The 19787-nt window shown below is 42.2% G+C and overlaps 1 protein-coding gene across 4 annotated transcripts in view; it reads left to right on the plus strand.

The window, feature by feature from the left end:
* Positions 1-19787, plus strand: part of Ptprm (protein tyrosine phosphatase receptor type M) — a 799636-nt gene that overhangs the window by 713991 nt on the left and 65858 nt on the right. For all 4 annotated transcript variants that reach the window (XM_076917595.1, XM_076917597.1, XM_076917596.1 and 1 more), the window contains 2 exons: positions 8805-8881; positions 11161-11197. In XM_076917595.1, coding sequence (XP_076773710.1) covers positions 8805-8881; positions 11161-11197 — 114 coding nt within the window. The remainder of the gene's footprint in view (positions 1-8804; positions 8882-11160; positions 11198-19787) is intronic.

A 19787-nucleotide genomic window follows, 5' to 3' on the forward strand; every position in this document is an offset into this window, starting at 1 on the left:
ATACTTTAAGGGCATATCCTGTGGTACATGATTCAGTTAAAGCTTGAACTGTGGAAAGTGACTTATTTGGAGATGTGGGGGAAGCCTCTCTGAAGATGTGACATGGAACATCACAGGATAGATCAGTAACGACCCTATTATACTGCCGAGTTGTGGGGAGGTGGGGGATGAGTTTGAGGGACTAAGGGAAGGCTAGGTATTTGGAATGGAAAAGATAAGGTTAAATGATATGGAGGGGGACACAAACCGTCTTCTAGAGCACACTAAGGCATTTACTCTTTATCATGCAAGCAAGGAACTTTTACTAAATGGGAATTTGTTGTTAATCAAACAGGCATTGGAAATTTTTAAATCAAACTGTGAAATAGAAAACCTATCAGAAAAATCACCCAGTTAAGAGATCTTTAGTAGCCCGCGTGAGAAAATGTATGTTGTAGATTCAAGGAAAGTAATTGACTGGAAAAAAAAAAAGCCTCTGGATAGATTGTGGAAGCTTTCCCATACCTCCAAATAAGCAGATCTCCATAGGTCAATAGATTTAACTGAATCACATACAGATGGATGGTCCCTTAATGTCTTTTAATGGACAGGTAGGGTGTGTAGTCAAATAAGAACACATCTGGAGAAGAGATCAGGAGTGGCCTGAGGTTGGCAGTGGGAAGCTACTAGCAATTTGGGGACATTTTGAAGCATTCAAATGAGCTGTCAGTGGACAATTAAAAGGACTTCTCTGAGAATGGTCACAAGGGGCTCTGGTACCAGAAATGGGTTAGTGGGTCATGTGGCAGACAGGTCAGATAGGAAGACTGGAAGCACAGTGAGAGTCTGTGGAGGAGCACGTGGAGACCCCCCAGGACCTACCCAGGGAGAGCAGGCTGTGACAGTGGGCCATGCTGAACACAGAAGCTGGGAGATGCTGGAGTCCTGATTGGAGACCGAGTTCTGTGAAGACTTGGCGCTGATGGATAGTGACAGCAAGCACATCCTTCTAGGAAGGGAAGAAAGGGTCTTTCTGAGTCTGCCCTCTGCTGGAGCAAGCCTGCTTCTCCTGCATCAGTATCTGAGCTTGGGTTGCTTGACCTCACCTTCCCCTCCAGATTGCTTTAACCAGAAACCCAATTTTGATGTCCCAGGTCAAAAGTCATTTTTCCAGGGTTGGAGCAAAATTCTTTTCTCTCTGCTAATTGAGCAACTCCAACCAGGTCTGTAAAGACCATTCACAGCTGCCACCCTCTCCAAGGCAGTGAGAGAGAAGAGGTGAGAAGGAGCTGAAATCAGGATCCTTTAGCATTACATTCAGGTGGACAGACAGTTGACGAGGATTGAAGCAGCACATCCTGGAAGATGTGGGGTAAAATCAAAAAGTCCAGAAGACCTATAGTCAGGGGTCCCTGAAGGTTCTGATCAGTACCAGAGTAAGACTGGCTGAGGAAGTAAATGGAGAAGCCACAAAAAAAAAAAAAAAAAAAAAAAAAAAAAGCCACACAGCAACCTACCAACAGCAAGATGGGGTCTTCATCTAGAGCCCCGTGAAGTCAGACCCAGGGTTTCCTCAGAGCCCGTGTGTCTGGGGGAAGCAAGTGGAGTCAGACAGCATGGTGAGGTATTCGGAGGCCTCTTTCACAGGCTGTATCTTGCTACAGGTGCAGCAGAGTCCTTGGTCAAATATAACTACAGAAGGAACAACACCATGCTTCACAGAAGTAGCTTGGGAATTAAATTAATCTTGAGTCACCTCTTGAGTCACCTCTCAGAGGCCAGATGTTGCTTCGGTCACTGTGATTCCAATTCAATACTTAACTGTGTCATCAATATTTAACTGAGAGAGAGAATTGGGTAGAGATGAAAGCTTGTCAATTGCAGGCTCCTTTTGTGCCACCGTAGGAATACCTGATCATGCATAGGTTAAAACTGTAAAGTCATTACCAATATTTCTCTAACAGGAAAGTGTGAAAGCATTTGCAGCCACTTAGTGGTATTTTTAAATAACATCATTTGACAAAAAGATTTAAATACCATGTTTAGAGGATTTAGGGCATAAGGACCTGTTTTAATTCTTTAGTATTTTTTTTTTCTTAATTCCTCAATGGCTTTCTGAGGGCTTTTTTCTTTTCATTGATACATAATAATTTTATATATTGATGACAGTACAGTATGGCTATCCAGTACATATACACATCATATGAGTAATTAGCCTTTCTCTGTCTTTAAGTGTTAACCATGGAACTCTGAATCCATCTCTTCCAGTTCTTGACAAAGTATATAATAATTGTTGTGAATGATAGTCACTACCATGATGCTATAGAATATGAATACAGACCCCTCCCCCCCCATCAACTATAACTGGGCACCTCTGTTCAGCATCTTTTCTTCCCCTCCCCCTTCCTAGATACACTCATAGGCCTGCTTCAACACCACACTGCTCAACTTCAACACACACAGGCATACAAACACATGGAAAGCACAGGCCAGTGGTAATTATTCAGCAGTAAGTGGTAGTTTTTATAACCAGAACTTTATGTGCCAGTTTCTTATCCCAAAAATATCAATAGCCCAAGTGATAAAAGGTACATTCAAGGAAAGAAACTGAGCAACCCAAAGTCTGGATAGAATGAGGGGTCTGACAGATAAAGGACAGATATAGACATACAGATGGACAGGTGGCTGGTGGGTGGATGGGCTATTTGTTCATATGGGAACAATTTGAAGAAGAGATCAGGAATGGTCTGGAGGTTGGCTATTATATGAGAAGCTAGTGAGTGCAGTTTGGGAACATTTTGAAGCATTTGTCACATTTTCTCTAATTAAAGGAATAATTAGTCTTTATGTACTTTGAATTTGACAAAGTAGCCGAGTGTGTTAATTTTGTGACAGCCAACTCTGACCTGTGGTTATAATATAAATATTACTTGTTTATATTATGTACTTTTATCTTTACTTTTATATTAATAAATGTTCATTATATATTTATATTATATACTTTTATTGTTATAATACAATAATACTGTATATATTGTTTAATTTCCAGGCATGTGTGGAAAATAACTTCTTTTTCTCTAATTATAAAAACAATACATATACATCTGAGAAAAATGTGTACAGTAGAGTTGGAGAACTGGCCCAGAGCATTGTTTCCCTAATTGAAATCCTGCTAACATTTGTTTAAGTTTACCCAAGGCTTTTCTTTTCCAAGATGTGAAGTTATTGGCTTTGTGTTTTTAATTTTTTCATTTCTGTTGCTTTTGTTTTCTAATAAAAATAGAGTCAGAATTTTTCTGATTATGAAGACAATATAGAACATGCAGACAGCTGTAGTATGTAACAATCCCATCCAATCTCAGCCTCAGATAAACCACCTCCTGCCAGTTGCTCACTCAGCCTCCACATGGTATAGCCAGGAAATGCACAGGCCCTTACACAGAGCAGGGCACATAAACTAGGGACACCTACTAACAGCATCTTAAATAATCCCTAGTCTTCTTGTCACATGTTAACACAGTATATGTTCTGGATGAAGGGACATTTCACTGTATTGTTCAGTGAATGATCATAGGAAAAGAAACCTGTACTGATTCAACACAAGCACATTTTTCTAATATTTTCAATTAGGCCACATCTGTGCCTGTGAAGGGGGCAGATGAGGAGGGCAAACTATGCACACATGCTTTGGATATACACTGTGTATACATTCATTGGATATACACTGTGCACACATTCATTGGATATACACTGTGCACACATGCACTGGATATGCTGACTGCGACCTGTTCTTCTTCACTCTGCCACAATAATCTTTTTAAGTAAACAAACTGAAGCCAGAGCAATCCCTTTTCATGACTGTATTAACAGGCCTGTGTTTCTATCACCACCATCAGGCCACTGCTGGTGTCACTAAATGACTAAGGGAGTGAATGTGGGGAGAGCTGCTGTCAGTATAGATCTGAAGGCAGACACAATAGTCTGAGTGAAAAGTGATCTGGTCTTAGGCGCTAAAACTGATGGCTAGCATTCACTCACTTGCATGTAGCTGACGACTGTGAACATACTAACTCACTGAATCCTCATGCTATGAAATGTCAGCAGTAGTATTACTCCCATTTACAGTAGGGAAAATCAAGGCACTAATTAATTTGTTCAAGGTCTCACAACCAGAAAGTGACAGGCCTAGGGTTCATACCAGGATTCTGACTCCGGGGCCTGGGATCTTAAGCTCTTTGGTACATGACACAGAATAAGGATAGAAAAGTCACTAAATAGCTGCCTGGGGATCCAGGTGTGGGAGTTGATGAGAGTGACTCAGACCTTTTTCCTGTTTCCCTTTAAAATTAGGCCCTCTTCCCGTCCCTCCAGAGAGCGGCTGCTTGGAGTCATCAGCGTCCAAGCTTGACTGTCTCGGAGCACACCACATGCTCTCAGGGATCTGAGTTCTATTATGTAACTTCTACTAGAATGTTGCTTTTATTCACATAAAAGAGGTGGTTCTTTCTAGTAGGGACTGTTATAGGAAGTAACATGGTTCTTAGCTGATGGGCCTGGGGGAGTGATCAGATCCTGAAGACTCTAACATTATCAGTGGATAGACCCCTTGATGGGACCCATTAACATGGTCTTATTGGGAACTGGTGAAAGTCTGGAGTAGTGGGTCACTTGAGAGGTTGCCTTCAGCATTATTGCTTGCCCTGGGATTTTCCTGTATTCCTTTGTCCACTCTTTTCTGACATACCCAGATATGGACCAAGGCATCAGAAGCTTTGGAATGTGCTCCTTTGAGTTTTTCTCTCTGGTGTCTGATCTCAACAAGGAAAATCTGACTAATGAAGGAATGAACAGGACCATGCTCCAAGGACTGACATGTATGGTTGTACTTGATCTTGCCAACAGTCAGTCCTGTGAGAGGAGATATGCTGCCTCCTCATTACTCAAGCTCAACAGAGTCAAATATGTCTGAGTCCCCCACTGAGGACTTTCAAATGAGGGTATCTGGGATTGTGGAGATTGTGATATTTTCATTCAACATAAAATAAGACCATGGGAGAGCTTTGAAATAACCAGAAGGAAAGCCTCATGCTAGGATAGACACTTAGATGGGCATTAATAATGCCAATGTTTGAGTCATCTCAAGCTTACCTGGCTGGGACCTCCACAAATACTTACTCCTTGAAGTGTTGGCCATAGCATTTAATAACTGGTAGCCATAGAACCCATTGGGCTACCCAAATTTTATACATGGCCAGTGGAGTTCTCTGAATCTCATTCTCCATTCAACAATAATACCCAAATCCTTGGCCTAGAGAGGCTAACCTGGTGGCCTTCAGAACAGGGACTGTCCATGAGGGCTTGGCATGTAATTGGTTCTTCATTCTGGATGACTCTGGCATTTGTTACATGCTAGAAATGTCTGATAGGCATTTCCTTATAAACATTTGATATGACTCAGCTTCACAATTACCTCAGAGAATACCTTAGTTTCTCTAAAAGACTAGTTATGGTGTATTCATCTCAGTATGTTTCTGACTCAGAGTAGGTAGAATCTCAAAAACAAAGACAAAAGTCTGGTGAGGCAAAATATTTATTTGTTCCCAACAGTCAATGTGGATTTTGTGGTTCACTTCAAGTTAGATGCCGGAAGCCCCCGGCTGTGTACTGAGTCGTTCTTAACAACTCAAGCAGCAGTGAGCAGAGGTTTTGAACCTAAAAGAGTCAACCACAGTGCCTCTTTCCAAGGCAGCTCAGTGCAGGTGGTATATACCCTCCTATTTGTTACATTGCTATTTAAGAAGGATGCTTTTCACACAAACCTACAGAAGGATGAGGGATTAGCTTACTTCTGTTTCTGTTGTTGTAATAAAATACCACAAGAAAAGCAAGTTGGTGGCAAAAGAGGTTTGTTTTAGCCTACAGTTCTGGATTACAGGACATCTTTGTGGGGAAACCAAGGCAGGGAGAAATGAAACAGCTGGCCATGCCTACAGTCAAGGGCAGAGAAACATCGAGCACATGCATGCCTAATCATACTCCAGATTGTCTTCTCCTATGTCACAGAGTCGGAGACCCCAGTCCACAGATTCGTGACACCCACTCTAAGCTGGGTCTTCCCAAATCCATTAACATCATCCCATGCTCACAGGCCAGCCTAATCCTGACAGTCACTCTGAGGCCCTTTTCCAGGTGACTCTAATTTATGCCAGGCTGATGACTGGAACTAACCAGCATGCCCACAATAACGGAGAAACGTCAGCTTACAATGACCACCTTGCTTTCCATGGGTAAAGGACCTCCGTGTGATTTCTGTAGGCTGGCTCCTCCTGGAGGCTAGCCCGTTTGCACCTTTAGCTCACCATATTGCTAAGTACCACATCCGAGGAGTCAACTAATCCCAGATTGAAAATTTTGGGAGAAAACTTGTCCTTGTACTGAATCAGTGTGGATTTCCTGTCATTATTCCCTAAACAATAAGGAGAACAATCATTTACCTCATGATCCCATTGGACCCCATAGAGATAATTTAAAGTATTCAGGTGAGTTTGTATAGGTTACATGCAAAATATACACATTTTATAGAAAAAATATAAGTATCCATAGATTTGAGCATTTATGGTGTTCTGAAACACATCTTCAACATATACCAAGGAACAATTGTATCTTCCTGGAACTAAATTGTATCAAGATTTAGTTCTTGATGTTAACTCTTGTTTAACACTAAAAGAATATGTCACAACCTCTTTCTAATTCTTCCATGTGTCTAGCAAATGGACATCAATAATGTGTGACTTCTCCATCACCAAACTTGAGTCCTTGATACTACTGCCAGTACCCCACCAGTGAAAGGGAGTGAGCCATGTCAGGGAGATCTTTCCAGCAAAGGACTCAAGGGCTGAAAGTTCGTGCGTGTCCTTGCCATCCTTGAAGGAGATATTTCCATGAAGGTCAGGGTTAGAGTAGAGCTGGAGGAAAGTGGACTAAGTGCACTCACATTTTCTGAGTTGTATGGACTACACACAGTGTAGTAGTGATGGCTGTTCAGCCTTCTCACACAGCTGAACAGCCATCACCACCATCTGTCTCCAGCATTCTCTTCATCTCGAAAACGTGAACCACCGCATAAACTTTCTAAAAAGCTCTCCTTCCTCACTCAGCCCAGCCCCAAATATGACCATTCTATTTCCTTCTGTAGTTTCCTGGCATTGAACTTTGTGGCCAGAGTCCCACGGTGGTTGCCCTTTTATCCCACTGTACACTATGCATTTCACATAGCCTAGTATCCTCAAGGTAGACGCTTTAGCATACTGTTGAAAAGCAGAGGTTCATGAAACCACCAATCAATTCTAGACCTGGACAGTAGCTAGCACCCTTGTTCTGATCACAGCTTACTGCTTCATCCACTAAAATAGAGACTGTTGGACTGGGGATGTGGTCTGTGATTTCCCTAGAATACATGTTTATGACTTCTGAGTTAGATACGTAATTTATATACATATACATACATGCATACAAACATACATATACACACACAAATACATATATGAGAAAGAGAATCTAGTAGTAATAATTTTTTCTTTTTTCTCATACTTTGAATACCTCTTAGCAAAATCATCCCAGAAAAAAAATGGAGTATGTAGTATAATATGAGCCACATATAAAATATCTCATAACATTGTTAGTCGGCATACTAAATAGAAACAAACAAAATGTGAGTGTAGAATAACCCTTTAAGTTAGTGTAGCACAAATATTATCATTTTAACATCTAATCAATATGAAATTGTAAGTTGGGTGTTTTACAGTCATACCAAGTCCCCAATATAGTATAAATATTTAGCTAATATGGTTATTTAAATTTAAAATCATTGAAATTAAATATAATTAAAAAGTCAGGGGTTGTAGAAGTAGCTCAGCAGTTAAGAGCACTAGTTGTTCTTCCAGAGGACCTGGGTTCAATCCCAGCAGCCACAAAGCAGATCATAACTTAAGTTCCAGGGATCCAATGCCCTCTTCTGGCCTCCATAGGCACACATGTGGTACACAGCCATACATGCAGGTAAAATACCCATACACATAAATGTTTTAATTGAAGAACATCAGCTCCTCTCTGTAACCACAGCCCATTGCTTAGTCACTGTGCATGAGTAGTGACTGCTTTACTGAACAACAACGCTGCAGAAATTTCCATCTATGCAGAAAGGTCGGCAGAGAGAGTTGCTATTATTCCTCTGTGTGTAGCTTTCTTTTGGCGTGGCTTGTGTTTACATAGTCCATTTTGTTGTATGTAACTGTATCCATTCATTGTCATTACTAAATAGCATTCCACTTTATAAATTAGTATAAACATTTTGGTTAATCGTAAACAGTATTGCTAGGTACAATCTTGTTTAGCCACCAGGGTGTACATAGTATCAACTTCTTGCTGCTTCTTGCTGGATGGATGTCTTCCTCTTTACTACATAATAGCTAATTTTTTTTCTAGGTGTTTGCAATCATGTTTATATTCAGCATCAGCATCTGAAAGTTCATAGAGTGTCATTATAAATACGCTTTATTGCCTTGACCATGCGTGAAGCACATAGGGGAACATTCTCAAACTCCCACTTGGAGCCAGTAATTCACAGTCACATTGTAGGTTTTCAAAGGATTTCAAATTCCAAACTGCAGCAATTTCTAAAGCAGATTCGTCTATGGGGAGGGTCCCTGTGTGCTGCACAGAAGTTCTGAAGCTGGGGGCAGCCTCAGGGGTTGCCTTTATTAATGGCTGTTTCTCTCTCTCTCTCTCTCTCTCTCTCTCTCTCTCTCTCTCTCTCTCTCTCTCAGATGACCACTCTCGGGTACGGCTGCAGGTGTTGGAAGGGGACACCAGTTCGGACTATATCAATGGCAACTACATCGATGTACGTATGGTAAACCCTCAACACACCAGACATTTTGACACATACCACACACAAGACCTACTGTGGAGCTGGTAGATGTGTGTCAGTGACCATCCACAGTAGGTCTCCACCTACTGTGTCGCTACTCCCCACACTCCACAGAACGTGGTCACTGTAGTCTCAAGTTGATCCATTTGGGGATAAACATCTCATTTCCTCCCTACACCCCCTTTGCCTACCCACACTATGTGGACTAAGAAAATGTTTTTATGTTTTTGTCAACAACTAAAAAATGTTTGCATATTAATGGGACAAAACCCTCTAATTGCTAATGCAGTGATTTGCAGGCTGCCGTCACCGCCATGCTTTTAAGTTGCCTTCAAAGTCATTTGCAGCTGTGCGCCAGGACTTCCAAGGCAAGCGAGGCGTGTCATTAAAAATGCAAGCTGTTTAATTATTGAAGATGGCTGCCTTGTTCATCCTGCGTCATGTTAACTTAATGTCTTACATTAGGATAAATTCTTTAAGAGACAGCATGTTTTCAGCTGAAAGGATGAATGAAATCAGAAGCAGAAACTCAGGGTACTGTGCAGGCTCAAGCCTGCTTGAACAGATCCAGCTTCCATGTCCTTCCCAGGCATGTTACATGCTGGGCCTGGTTTTCAGCCCATTAGCACTGCCAGGCATCCATCTTACCTATGTTCATGTTAGGCATTTCTGATCTCCAATCCCAAATCTAGAAACTCCACAACAATCTCGTGACATGCTGCAGTCAAAGCTCAATACACAACTTAATGTCACCAGTGAGAAGGGCTCTGCCTGCACCTTCGGCCGTAACATGCTGACATTGTCTCACGCAGAGTCAAATGGCTATACAGATTGCCTTTAGGCCGTGTGCATAAGCTATACATGAAACACAAATGGCTTTTGTGTTTTGGACCCCATTTCCAGAGTGTCTCATTAGATTCCTTCACATATCCATCAAGAAAACGCCCCCTTAGACCTGCAAACAAGGATGATCTTTTAGAGGCATTTTTTTCAAGTGAGGTTCTACTTCTCAGCTACATCTAGCTTCGTATCAAGTTGGCAAACCAGCCAGCACATAATTTTAAGGGGATGTTCAGCCGACACGTGACTCAGATGAGGACTGAAAAATGACTAAGGTGCTTAGTAACGTGGGCCATCCAGGGACAGCATGGGCTGGCTCAGCTGTTGTCTCCTGGACACCTTCTAAGGTGTTAGACTTGCAAAACAAGCAAGTTAAAGTTCTCTCCCTTGTGGAATTCACCACTAACAAACAAGTAACTCTCTAAAGAGTTCTATGGAGTAGTGGTCACAGTTCTGTCTTTTGAGATGTGAGCCAAATCAGTTATGTAAGAGAATCACTGTCTTTCATTGTTGTTGACTGAAGAGCAAAAATAATTTAACAGATATTTAAAGTATCTGAGAAATCTGTGGGGTTTTCCTCCAATTTTTTTTTCTGTTTTCCAGTTATCTTTGTTGAACAGTATTTAGGATAATCTCTGGCGAAAGAAATGTATTAAGGTCTACTATGCTGTACTCTGCTACTGGGTGTAGTTTTTTCTGAACTGACTTTTATCTTTCCCAGATAGTTCTCCAAAGATGCCTTTGCCTCTTTGGCCCCAGTTTAATCTTTCCTGCTTCCTACAGGATCGTGATTAAAGGAACAGGTCTTACATAATCTCTCATGAGCAGTGTTTGTGAATGGTTCTGGGTGTTGCTATTGATGAAACTGTCTATATTGATGGAACAGAACATGAGTTAAGTCCTTGGCACATCACCAGTAACATCTCAAACGAAAACAAGATTCTATTGCACATTCCCAGCCATCCGCACCTTAATAAGAGGCTTGGTCGTTTCAGTTCAGAGAATCCATAAATTGATAGCATCTGCTGCTCATCCATCATCTCATGGCCAGGGTAGAATGACATCGCTTTCACTTGCTGCATACCATCCAGAAGGTTGTACTCGATGAACCATCACTTAGGAAGACAAACTCAAAGCTCCTGAATCCAAAAACTGAGCTATCAAATGACTAGTAACTAAGGTACTTAGTAACAGGGTAACAGGGGCCATCCCAGGATTGCATAAGCTTAGCTCAGCTCATAAAACATATCCTTCCTGTCTCCTGGATACCTTATAAAGTATTAGACACACAGAATAAGTAAGTCAGTGTTCTTGGCATTTGGACACATAGTCATCTCTACAGACCCAGCATGTGACTTCTGTGCCACCCACTGACTTTGAACTTATCTAATATTTTTTTCACTTATCCTTAGGGCTATCATCGACCCAATCATTATATTGCAACCCAAGGTAAGTTCTTTTCATCTCTCTTACCTGTGTTTTGTTGCTCACCAGTCTCAGTCACTTCAAACCTATCACCCATGCCCTCATAAAACTATTTTATGTGCAATGTGTTGTGTCCTTAGCCATTGGCACATGTACCCTTGTTTTCCCAGCAGAAGCTTGGTGTCGCAGTCACTTATTCAGAACTACATATTGAAACCATAAAGAAAAGTATGTGCTCACTGATTCATTATTGAGTTCAATCCAAATGGTTTTGGAATTAGTCTAACATTTGCAAGAGTATAGTCTATATTTCCCATGAGTATATGGAGAGAGATGGGAGAGGAGAATGCCCTTTAATAAGTAGCTACTGACAACTGTCTATCCAGTGGTTGACTTTAGGGGGCAGCTGTGCAGTGGCCCATGTGTATCTGAGTTGGTGCAATGTGTCAAGAGGCACGGGTGAAGTGTTAGCCAAACTGGGAGCAGGTAGAGGCTGTTCTAGTGAGGTGGTGCCAGATCAACAGGAAGACATGCAAACGATAAATGATCGTGATTCAGGGATGGCAAGGATGTGTCCCTCAGTGTTTGACACTGATGCAAGACTTAAATCCCTCCTTACTCTGTGCCACCCCCCAGTGGTTGGCACTGGCATAATTAATTCGGGGAGGGGGATTTACTCAAAGCCATGAAACCTCACACCTAAGCTCATGCTCTTTCAACCAATTTTATTCCCAAGAGATGATAATATGGATTTTCACCAAGTCTCTTTAACACACAGGACATATCACAAATGCACACACTGAGTCATCTCTCCCCTCACGCTTGCCCAGACCCATCAGTACCGATTTTTCCCACCAATATCAGACTATGGCTTTAATGATAGTGGAAGGATTTCTGAAGACTGAAAGGATCTAATTTAAACCAGATCTGTTGGTTTTCAGTATGTTACTCCTGTCCACCCTACTAAATCTTCTCTGTCCAAAAGGCAATTGATTGATGGTCCAGTATGGACATTATCTGCACCTAAGTGATACAGTCACACAGTGGTAACATGCCAGGCTCATGACTCAGCAAGTTGGAGGACCATAGATGGAAAGTAGTCTCTGTGGCTGCCCACTTAGAGTGAGAACAGAAGGGATTTCAACCTCCAGGCTCACAGTAAGGGGTAGCTCACAGCAAGGGGTAGCCGAGATCTGATCATATTTTACAATCACAGTGTGACCCATGAAGTGGGCAGTAGGTGGGATGGGGCCATCAAGGACCAACCACTCCTTCACTGCGCTTGGGGGAGCTCCTACTGGCTTCCTGATGGATAGCCAAGGGCATTTCCACAAAACAGCTTTATTGTTTAGCTGCCTTTTTAAAATGGGCCTTAGGAGAATTCTGCTTTAGCTTTTAGGGAAAGACATGCAAGGAAGCTTCAAAGTCTACAAGTGGATTTCTGTGGTTTGCGAGCACTGTCCTGCCAGCCTTCTTACCTTGAGATGCGCTCTCTCTCCTTTCACTCTCTCTCTCTCCCCCTCGCTCTTTCCCTCTCTCTCTCTCTCTCTCTCTCTCTCTCTCTCTCTCTCTCTCTCTCTCTCTCTCTCGGTTTCTCATTCTCTTTTTATGTAGTTCTGTTTGTAACTGACATATAATTGTGTCCACTTACTACAGGTGCAGCAGGACACCTCAGTATGTATTTGCAATATGTGATGAGCAGGTCAAGATGATTGGTACATCTTAGACATTTTCCATTTGTGTTGGGAGCATTTTGAAGCCTTATTAGCCGGTCAGCAGTTGTTAATTGGCATCATAGTGTCATTTTAGCACATGGAAGCTATTCTGCCAGAGTTGACATTGTAGCTCAGTGGCGGGGTGCTTGCCTCGATGTGTGGGAGCCTGAGTGTCATCTGTATTCCAGAAGCCACCCCTCCTGTGCAGCTGTGCCTCCTCACTCAGAACAGGCCGTTTCCAGAGTGCACTCAGGGCCTCCCTTTCCAAAAGGGAGCTTGACCTTCTCAGGCCTGTGCTACCTGCTCCTCCTCTGAATCCACGTAATTAATAAGTAAATGCAGGATCCAGTACCTTTCTTCTAGCTAATAAGGCTTCTCACTACTACACAAGATCGAAAGCAAGTTTTCTATGATATAATCTCTTAATTAACGTCTCTTAATTAAAATTCCCTTAGGCACCAACATTTTTACCATTGTCAGTTTAAGAAACTATTATTAAAATGAAGTCAAATTAATTTCAAGCTGAAAGGCATTAGAGATCTAATCCTTCATACTGTGGGCCATGGTCAGCTGGGGTCTGAGCTCTTGTTGGTTTCTTCTGGGAGTTTCTTGCTAGTGTGTTACACTTATTCCCCACAGTTTATGTCTGCTGATCTTCCCACAATTTAAGTATTTATATTACAAAAGACTCAACAATAAGAATGTAGATGAAGAGGTCCCAAGACTGCTGTTTATTTCCTTAAAATACACTGCTTTGGAGACACATACTATAGTCACAAGGTCTAGGTTCAAATCTTGTGCCATCACAGACTTTATCAGAGCCTCCTGAATTTATCCAGTTGAAAAAAATGTTCAGTAACTAGCTATCAGCAGAGTGGTTCTCTATGCAGCCCAGTTCTCCATTCCTGTTCAGAGCACATCAGTCTGTCGCCATGAGCAAGGAGGTAGGGTGCCAAAAGTATCCACAGATTGTAGATGAGGAAGCCAAGCTAGGAAACAGAAGAACAGGCCCTGAACTCCAGCACCTTACATGGTGAGGGTCAAATTCACCCATGTGAATGGCACCTACCTGTGAGCTATCGATTACCCTTAAGACAGTGCACAGCTTCATGGTTAGGAAGGTGGGTGTCATGGCACCTAGAGACTAACAGATGTCATATAAACATAAAATTACCTCCCCCTTCCCTAGCCTTGACAATGTGCTGAACCCACTGGGAGTTTGCCTCACTAGTCAGACAATAAAAATGTAAGCTCTTTAGTAAAAGCTAGAGGCCTAAACTTCACTTTGTCCCGTGTGGAAAAACCTGAATTGGACATTTTTAAGAAGCCTTGGCACAGTTCTTAGAGATTTGCGATACACAGCATCGAGACAGACAGTGTGTGACTCATCCCCTTGACCTTCTCCCAATCTGCCTTGTCCCAGAACATGTGGTGCTGGCCCTTATGTTGGAGGATGTTGAGCCCTGCCCACAGAGAGCACACACGTGGACCTAGAAAAGTAAGATGAAGTAGAAAATGTCAGGCCATACTGGGAACAGCCTATCAGGAAGAGTCAAAATGAAGCCTTCACAGAAGGTTGTTTCAGAACCAGGACATCAGAAGGAGCAACAGGGCTTATTAACTGATTCAGTAGATAGTACTAACCACGTACTAACCACGTGGTCAGCGCCCCATGCCATGCAGGTGCTTAATAGACACACAAGAAGCACAAGCACACAGAGGAATGAGCCAGAGCCATACTCGACCGTGTGGTGAATATTCAGCCAGGTGGAAAGAAGTCATGCTGGTCCCACGGGGCCCCTGCCTGGGGAACACATAACTGTCTTATCTCCAGTCATGTGTTTGTCTCTTTCTTCAGGAAAAGGCTGCCCAGCTCCTACTCGTTTGTTAGTGTATTCATGTGTTCAGAGAACACATTTCTTTAGATATGTCTTTAGAAACTGTCTATCTTGTGAAACTAATTTGACTTCAGTACTGTACCTGTCTGTACATGCAGCCCCATCCCCTCCCCACAGTGTGTCCTGTTGAATTAGTTTTGGTTGTCGTCCTCTGGCCGTAATTCAGAAAGGAGAAACCTGGAAATTTTTGGCTTCAGAGATTTGCATCAGGGGACAAACTTCACTGTGAACATGACAGAAATTAGAGCAAAGGTTTCTGAGGGGTCAAACGTTACAGAGCCTCCACCACTCGGCAGCATAGGAAACGGCTCTAGTGATGTCCGGGGTAGCAATCTAGCTTTCTCGTGTGTTCCTTTCACATGCTTTCTGTATTCCAGAAAGATGAATTGGCTGATAGATTCCCAGCCTTGAATCCAGCCCAGGCCTCAGAAGTAGCCAACATTAAGCTGTAAGGAGCGTCACTCTCTGCGGCAGCCGTTCTTGAGATGTAGAATTGTCAGGGCTCTAGCACCCATTCCACATACTCTAAAGAAACATTAGTTCCCACATCCTGGCCTTCAAATGGAGATGATTTTTTGAAACTGTTTCCCAGTGGAACTGAAAGGACTGTTTATTTCATCAAAACCTCGCCCTCAGCACACACATTTTGTTTCTCAGTCCCAGCCCCAGAGAACCCTGGCTCTGGCCCCAGTGAGCCCTGACCCCAGCAAGCACCAGCCCCAGCATACCCCAACCCTAGTAAACCCTGGCTCTGGCCACAGCATGCCCCAGTCCCAGCAACCCTCGTTCTCACCTCTCACTTCTCTGTTGCCCTTTCTCTTGTTTTTCCTGGCCACATGGCTTGTGCACAATCAGCCAGTTGCAGATCTGGTTGTGGGTCCATTCGTTATGTGCTACTTGAGACTTGTTTTAACATTCCCTAGTGAAATGGAACACTCTTCAGCTTTCAACATTAACAAGGACGAGGCTTTAAGAAATAAAATTTTGTGTGATTTTTGCACAAACAGAAATCACCAGGCTAGGGGTTCCAGCCACACTCGTGGAAGCACTGCCTGAGGCACTTGCTCATGGCTTTCTTAGAATGAACAGTCTTGGTGACAATCCAGAAAATTAATGACCCAACTTTCTGTCCAAAGTCATTGGCCTAATTGACCAATGATCTGATTCATTGGCATCTCTCAGGCCTGTATTCCTAATAAACCTGTACTGAGAACCTTCAAGGACACATGCAGACTAAAACAGAAAGCCTTAAACAGAGGGATGAGGTCCCAGCCACTTATGTGCTTACAGAGCAGAAGTGTGCCCTTAAATAATAGAGCTTAATCCATACAGAATAACATAAAGATAGGTAATAATCATGCCTACATGCTCTTTATTTGGTTTTAATTTTTAATTTTACTTTCAGTTTATTTTGATATGTTTATGGAATATAGTGTTTCAATCTACATATTTACCGTAGAGTAATCATACCAGGGTAATTAGCCTGTCCATCATTTCAGATGTTTATTATTCTTATGTGGGAAGAACATTGAACTTATTCTATAACTAATTGGAACATACAACCCTTGTTCTCTACTCATAATAGCCAAGATATGGCGTCAGTGTGTCTATCGATGAATGGATGGATGTTCTAAAATATATCTATATATTTATTTATAATGATATATGATATAAATGCAATACATACATATTTACTTAAAATATGATATGTACATGTTTATATAATGTATCAAGCCAGCTAGATATAAAGAGAAAACATGACATGATATCTCTTACACACTGAATCTGAAACTATCACTGCAAAGACTTCTTAAATGTTTAAGAGGAATTTAGGTACATAACTCATTTAAAGTTAAAAAGACAGAAAGTACAAAGCTGTAGAGTTGTAAAAAAAAAAAAAAAAAATTTAGTCTCCCAGTCTATCCTCGTTGATTTTTAGGGATTTTTAGTAGAAAAAAAAGTTGAAACTTGAGAAAGAATTGCATCTAAGTGACCTGTGTCTCTACACGTGGACCTGAGTCTTGTATGCAGAAGTCACTGCCAACTGTGTGGAATATCATTCATAATGCAGAAGGCTGTGTGCAGTTCTTGGCTGAGAAGAAAACCAATACCAGACATAAATACCAGAACAAAACACATAGATACTTAGGGTCGCCTCTTTCTCTTTTTTCAGGCTCAGCCCTTTGGAAAGAAAGAGTTATGACCTAATTTCCATATATGTCCCACAGTGCTGGCTTTCCTCTGAAAGGCCAGGCCATCCAAAGTTCAGCAACCACATAGTCACAAAGTCACCAGTGACCTCCACATGGTAGCGAGAGCTTATCCTCAGACAGTGTACTGCACTAGACCCACTTTGAGGATCTGTTGTACAGTCCAGTACTTCCCGAGACAGTTTATCTGCCCCATTTGAGGGTTTAAAAAAAAAATGAGTGTCAATTCAGTTTACTCTGTCTCTTGGCTCCACTGCTGGAAATTTCCTGATGCTAGACTCTCCACTGCCGCTGAACATTTGAGAGTACCTTCCCTCAGCTGTGTCTAGGGAGCCAATTTATCTCTATTTTATTCATTTATTAGATTTATTCTCTTTTTTTGTTAAATAAAAGAGGATCCCACTTGTGTAGCAAGGCAAGTTTAATTAAAGAAGATGGAGATTACTGAAAGCTTCTACTCCTTTAGCCCTGAAGCATTCGAGCACAGGTCCCTCCCTCTCCTGTGCCCATGACAGAAGGCAGGCGATCCTCTAGGTTGCCATACCACTCCAGACTCTGCTCATCTTCTTCCTTTTCTTTCTTTGACTGCCTTCCCTCTGCTCCCCTCCATGCAGCCTGCACAAGTGCCTGCACTGTCTTCTGAGTGTTCTCTTTGGAGACCAACACTGAAGAATGCTCTGGACCACAGCCAGGGGGAAGCCCTTGGGTTGAGGACATCTGTCATGTCCCTTCCTTTCTGTTGCTTAAGCACTTTGTCCCATGCCTTCTCTCAGCTTCTCCGGCACATAGCATGAAACCTATACCAGGGACCAGGGACCAAAAGTCCCAACAAACTCAATGAGTGGCTCTGCCTCATAGACTGGTGGTCCCTATGCTATTGATTCTTTCTTCCTGTTACAGTTGTTCATCAGGGGTCTAATCTATACATGCTCCACTAAGACCTGCCTTGTCTGCCTTTACCAAGCCGCCTTCCATATTAAGCACCGTCACATCAAGCACCATAGGAGCCTTTGCATTCCCAGACACAGGGGTACCACTGCCAGCTGAAAAGCTTTGCTCAGCTGCTGTGGAGGCACAATTCTGGAACAATGCTGAATGCAGTCCACAGAGAGCAAATCCAAATAACAATCCATGTAGACAGGGTGAACCAGCTCTGCCGGCAGCCTCTCAGTCAACATTAGCTGCCACTCTACCCACCGTTATGATGCTACCTATCTGGAACACACACCACCCAGTGGGGGGACAGTTCAGTCTTTGTCCCAAACATAGTGACCACTCAGCATACTCACATAGCATCATGAAATCAGTGTGTTCTGCACCTGTCACTGCTTGCTTCCTCCAGAAGGATGTTCCAAGAGAGTTGCCTGTGTCCCACTCACATCCCAGAGTCCCTTCAAAGTACAAAGATTGTTATCACTGTAAATATTTGAACAAAGGTAATTTCGGGTTAAATAGAAAATTAACTTGAGCTGGGCAGTGGTGGCGCACGCCTTTAATCCCAGCACTTGGGAGACAGAAGCAGGCAGATTTCTGAGTTTGAGGCCAGCCTGGTCTACAGAGTGAGTTCCAGGACAGCCAGGGCTATACAGAGAAACCCCATCTCGGAAAAAAAAAAAAAAAAAAAGAAAGAAAGAAAGTTAGTTAACTTGATCACAAACTGGATGCAGCATCTATTTCCCCTTGGAAACACACAATGTTTGAGACCTTGCCCACACCCACATCCTCATATGCAAACACATGCATACAGGAAACATAAACGAACAGAACTAAAGACATCCTCTGTGACCTTTCCCCCACCCCAAAACATCATGACACGCTTAGATCTCAAAGATACTATTTCATTTTCTTGTGTAAAGTTCTGGGGGGTTGGGTGGGCAAAAGAAGGTGGTATTCAGAAACTCAATTTATTATTAAAACTTTCTTCATCTTTTTATTTTTTTCTTTTACTGGTACTTAAGATATAGTTAATGATATTACAGAAATACAGGAAACTTTATTCTACTAAAGATAAGTTCCAGAAAAACAAAATCATGAAAGTATATGAGACAAGAGAGAAGGAAGAAATTACAACAATGGCTAATTGTCGAAGGATCAACATATTGGAAGTAATGTGAAGCAGCCATAGTTCTTAAAATGGAAAAGGAGAGAACTAACAGATCTCAGGAAGACCATGGCCATCAGTTGAGTGTATCTTTATTAAGAGAAATATGGGGCTGGAGAGATGACTCACTGGTTAAGTGCTGGCCTTACAAGCATAGTAACCTGAATTTCAAATCCCCAAAACTCACATACAAAGGCAGTGGTGGAGGCATGTGTCTACAGTCCCAGCAGTGGTAACATGGGAGGCAGACAGGGGCCATCTCCCATAGCCTCAGAGCCAGCGAGCCCCGCCCACATGCTAAAGCTCCAGACCAGTGAGAATGCTTGTATCAGACAAAAGGTAGAAGGTGCTGGAGGACACCTGAAAATCTCCTCTGCCTTCCACACACACGTCATGCCCACAGGTATTGAGAAACCCCCACACAAACGTATGTCCACACACATGTACCAAAACCACACATATGTGCTGTATAATTTTTTCAGAGTTTTGTATTTTTAAAGTATCTCCTAATTATTTGGCGGGGGGGTGTCCCTAATTATTTTTAATTGAAAAAATAAAGGGAGATAAAACTGAGTTATTAACCTAAATAAGAGATGAAGAGTTGTAACTGAAATTATGGACAGAAGATTCTGAGGATATATATGCATGCATGTATGTATGTATGCATGTATATATTTATATATGTATATA

This window comes from Arvicanthis niloticus, chromosome 21, assembly GCF_011762505.2.
Source record: "Arvicanthis niloticus isolate mArvNil1 chromosome 21, mArvNil1.pat.X, whole genome shotgun sequence".
NCBI classification, from domain to species: domain Eukaryota; kingdom Metazoa; phylum Chordata; class Mammalia; order Rodentia; family Muridae; genus Arvicanthis; species Arvicanthis niloticus.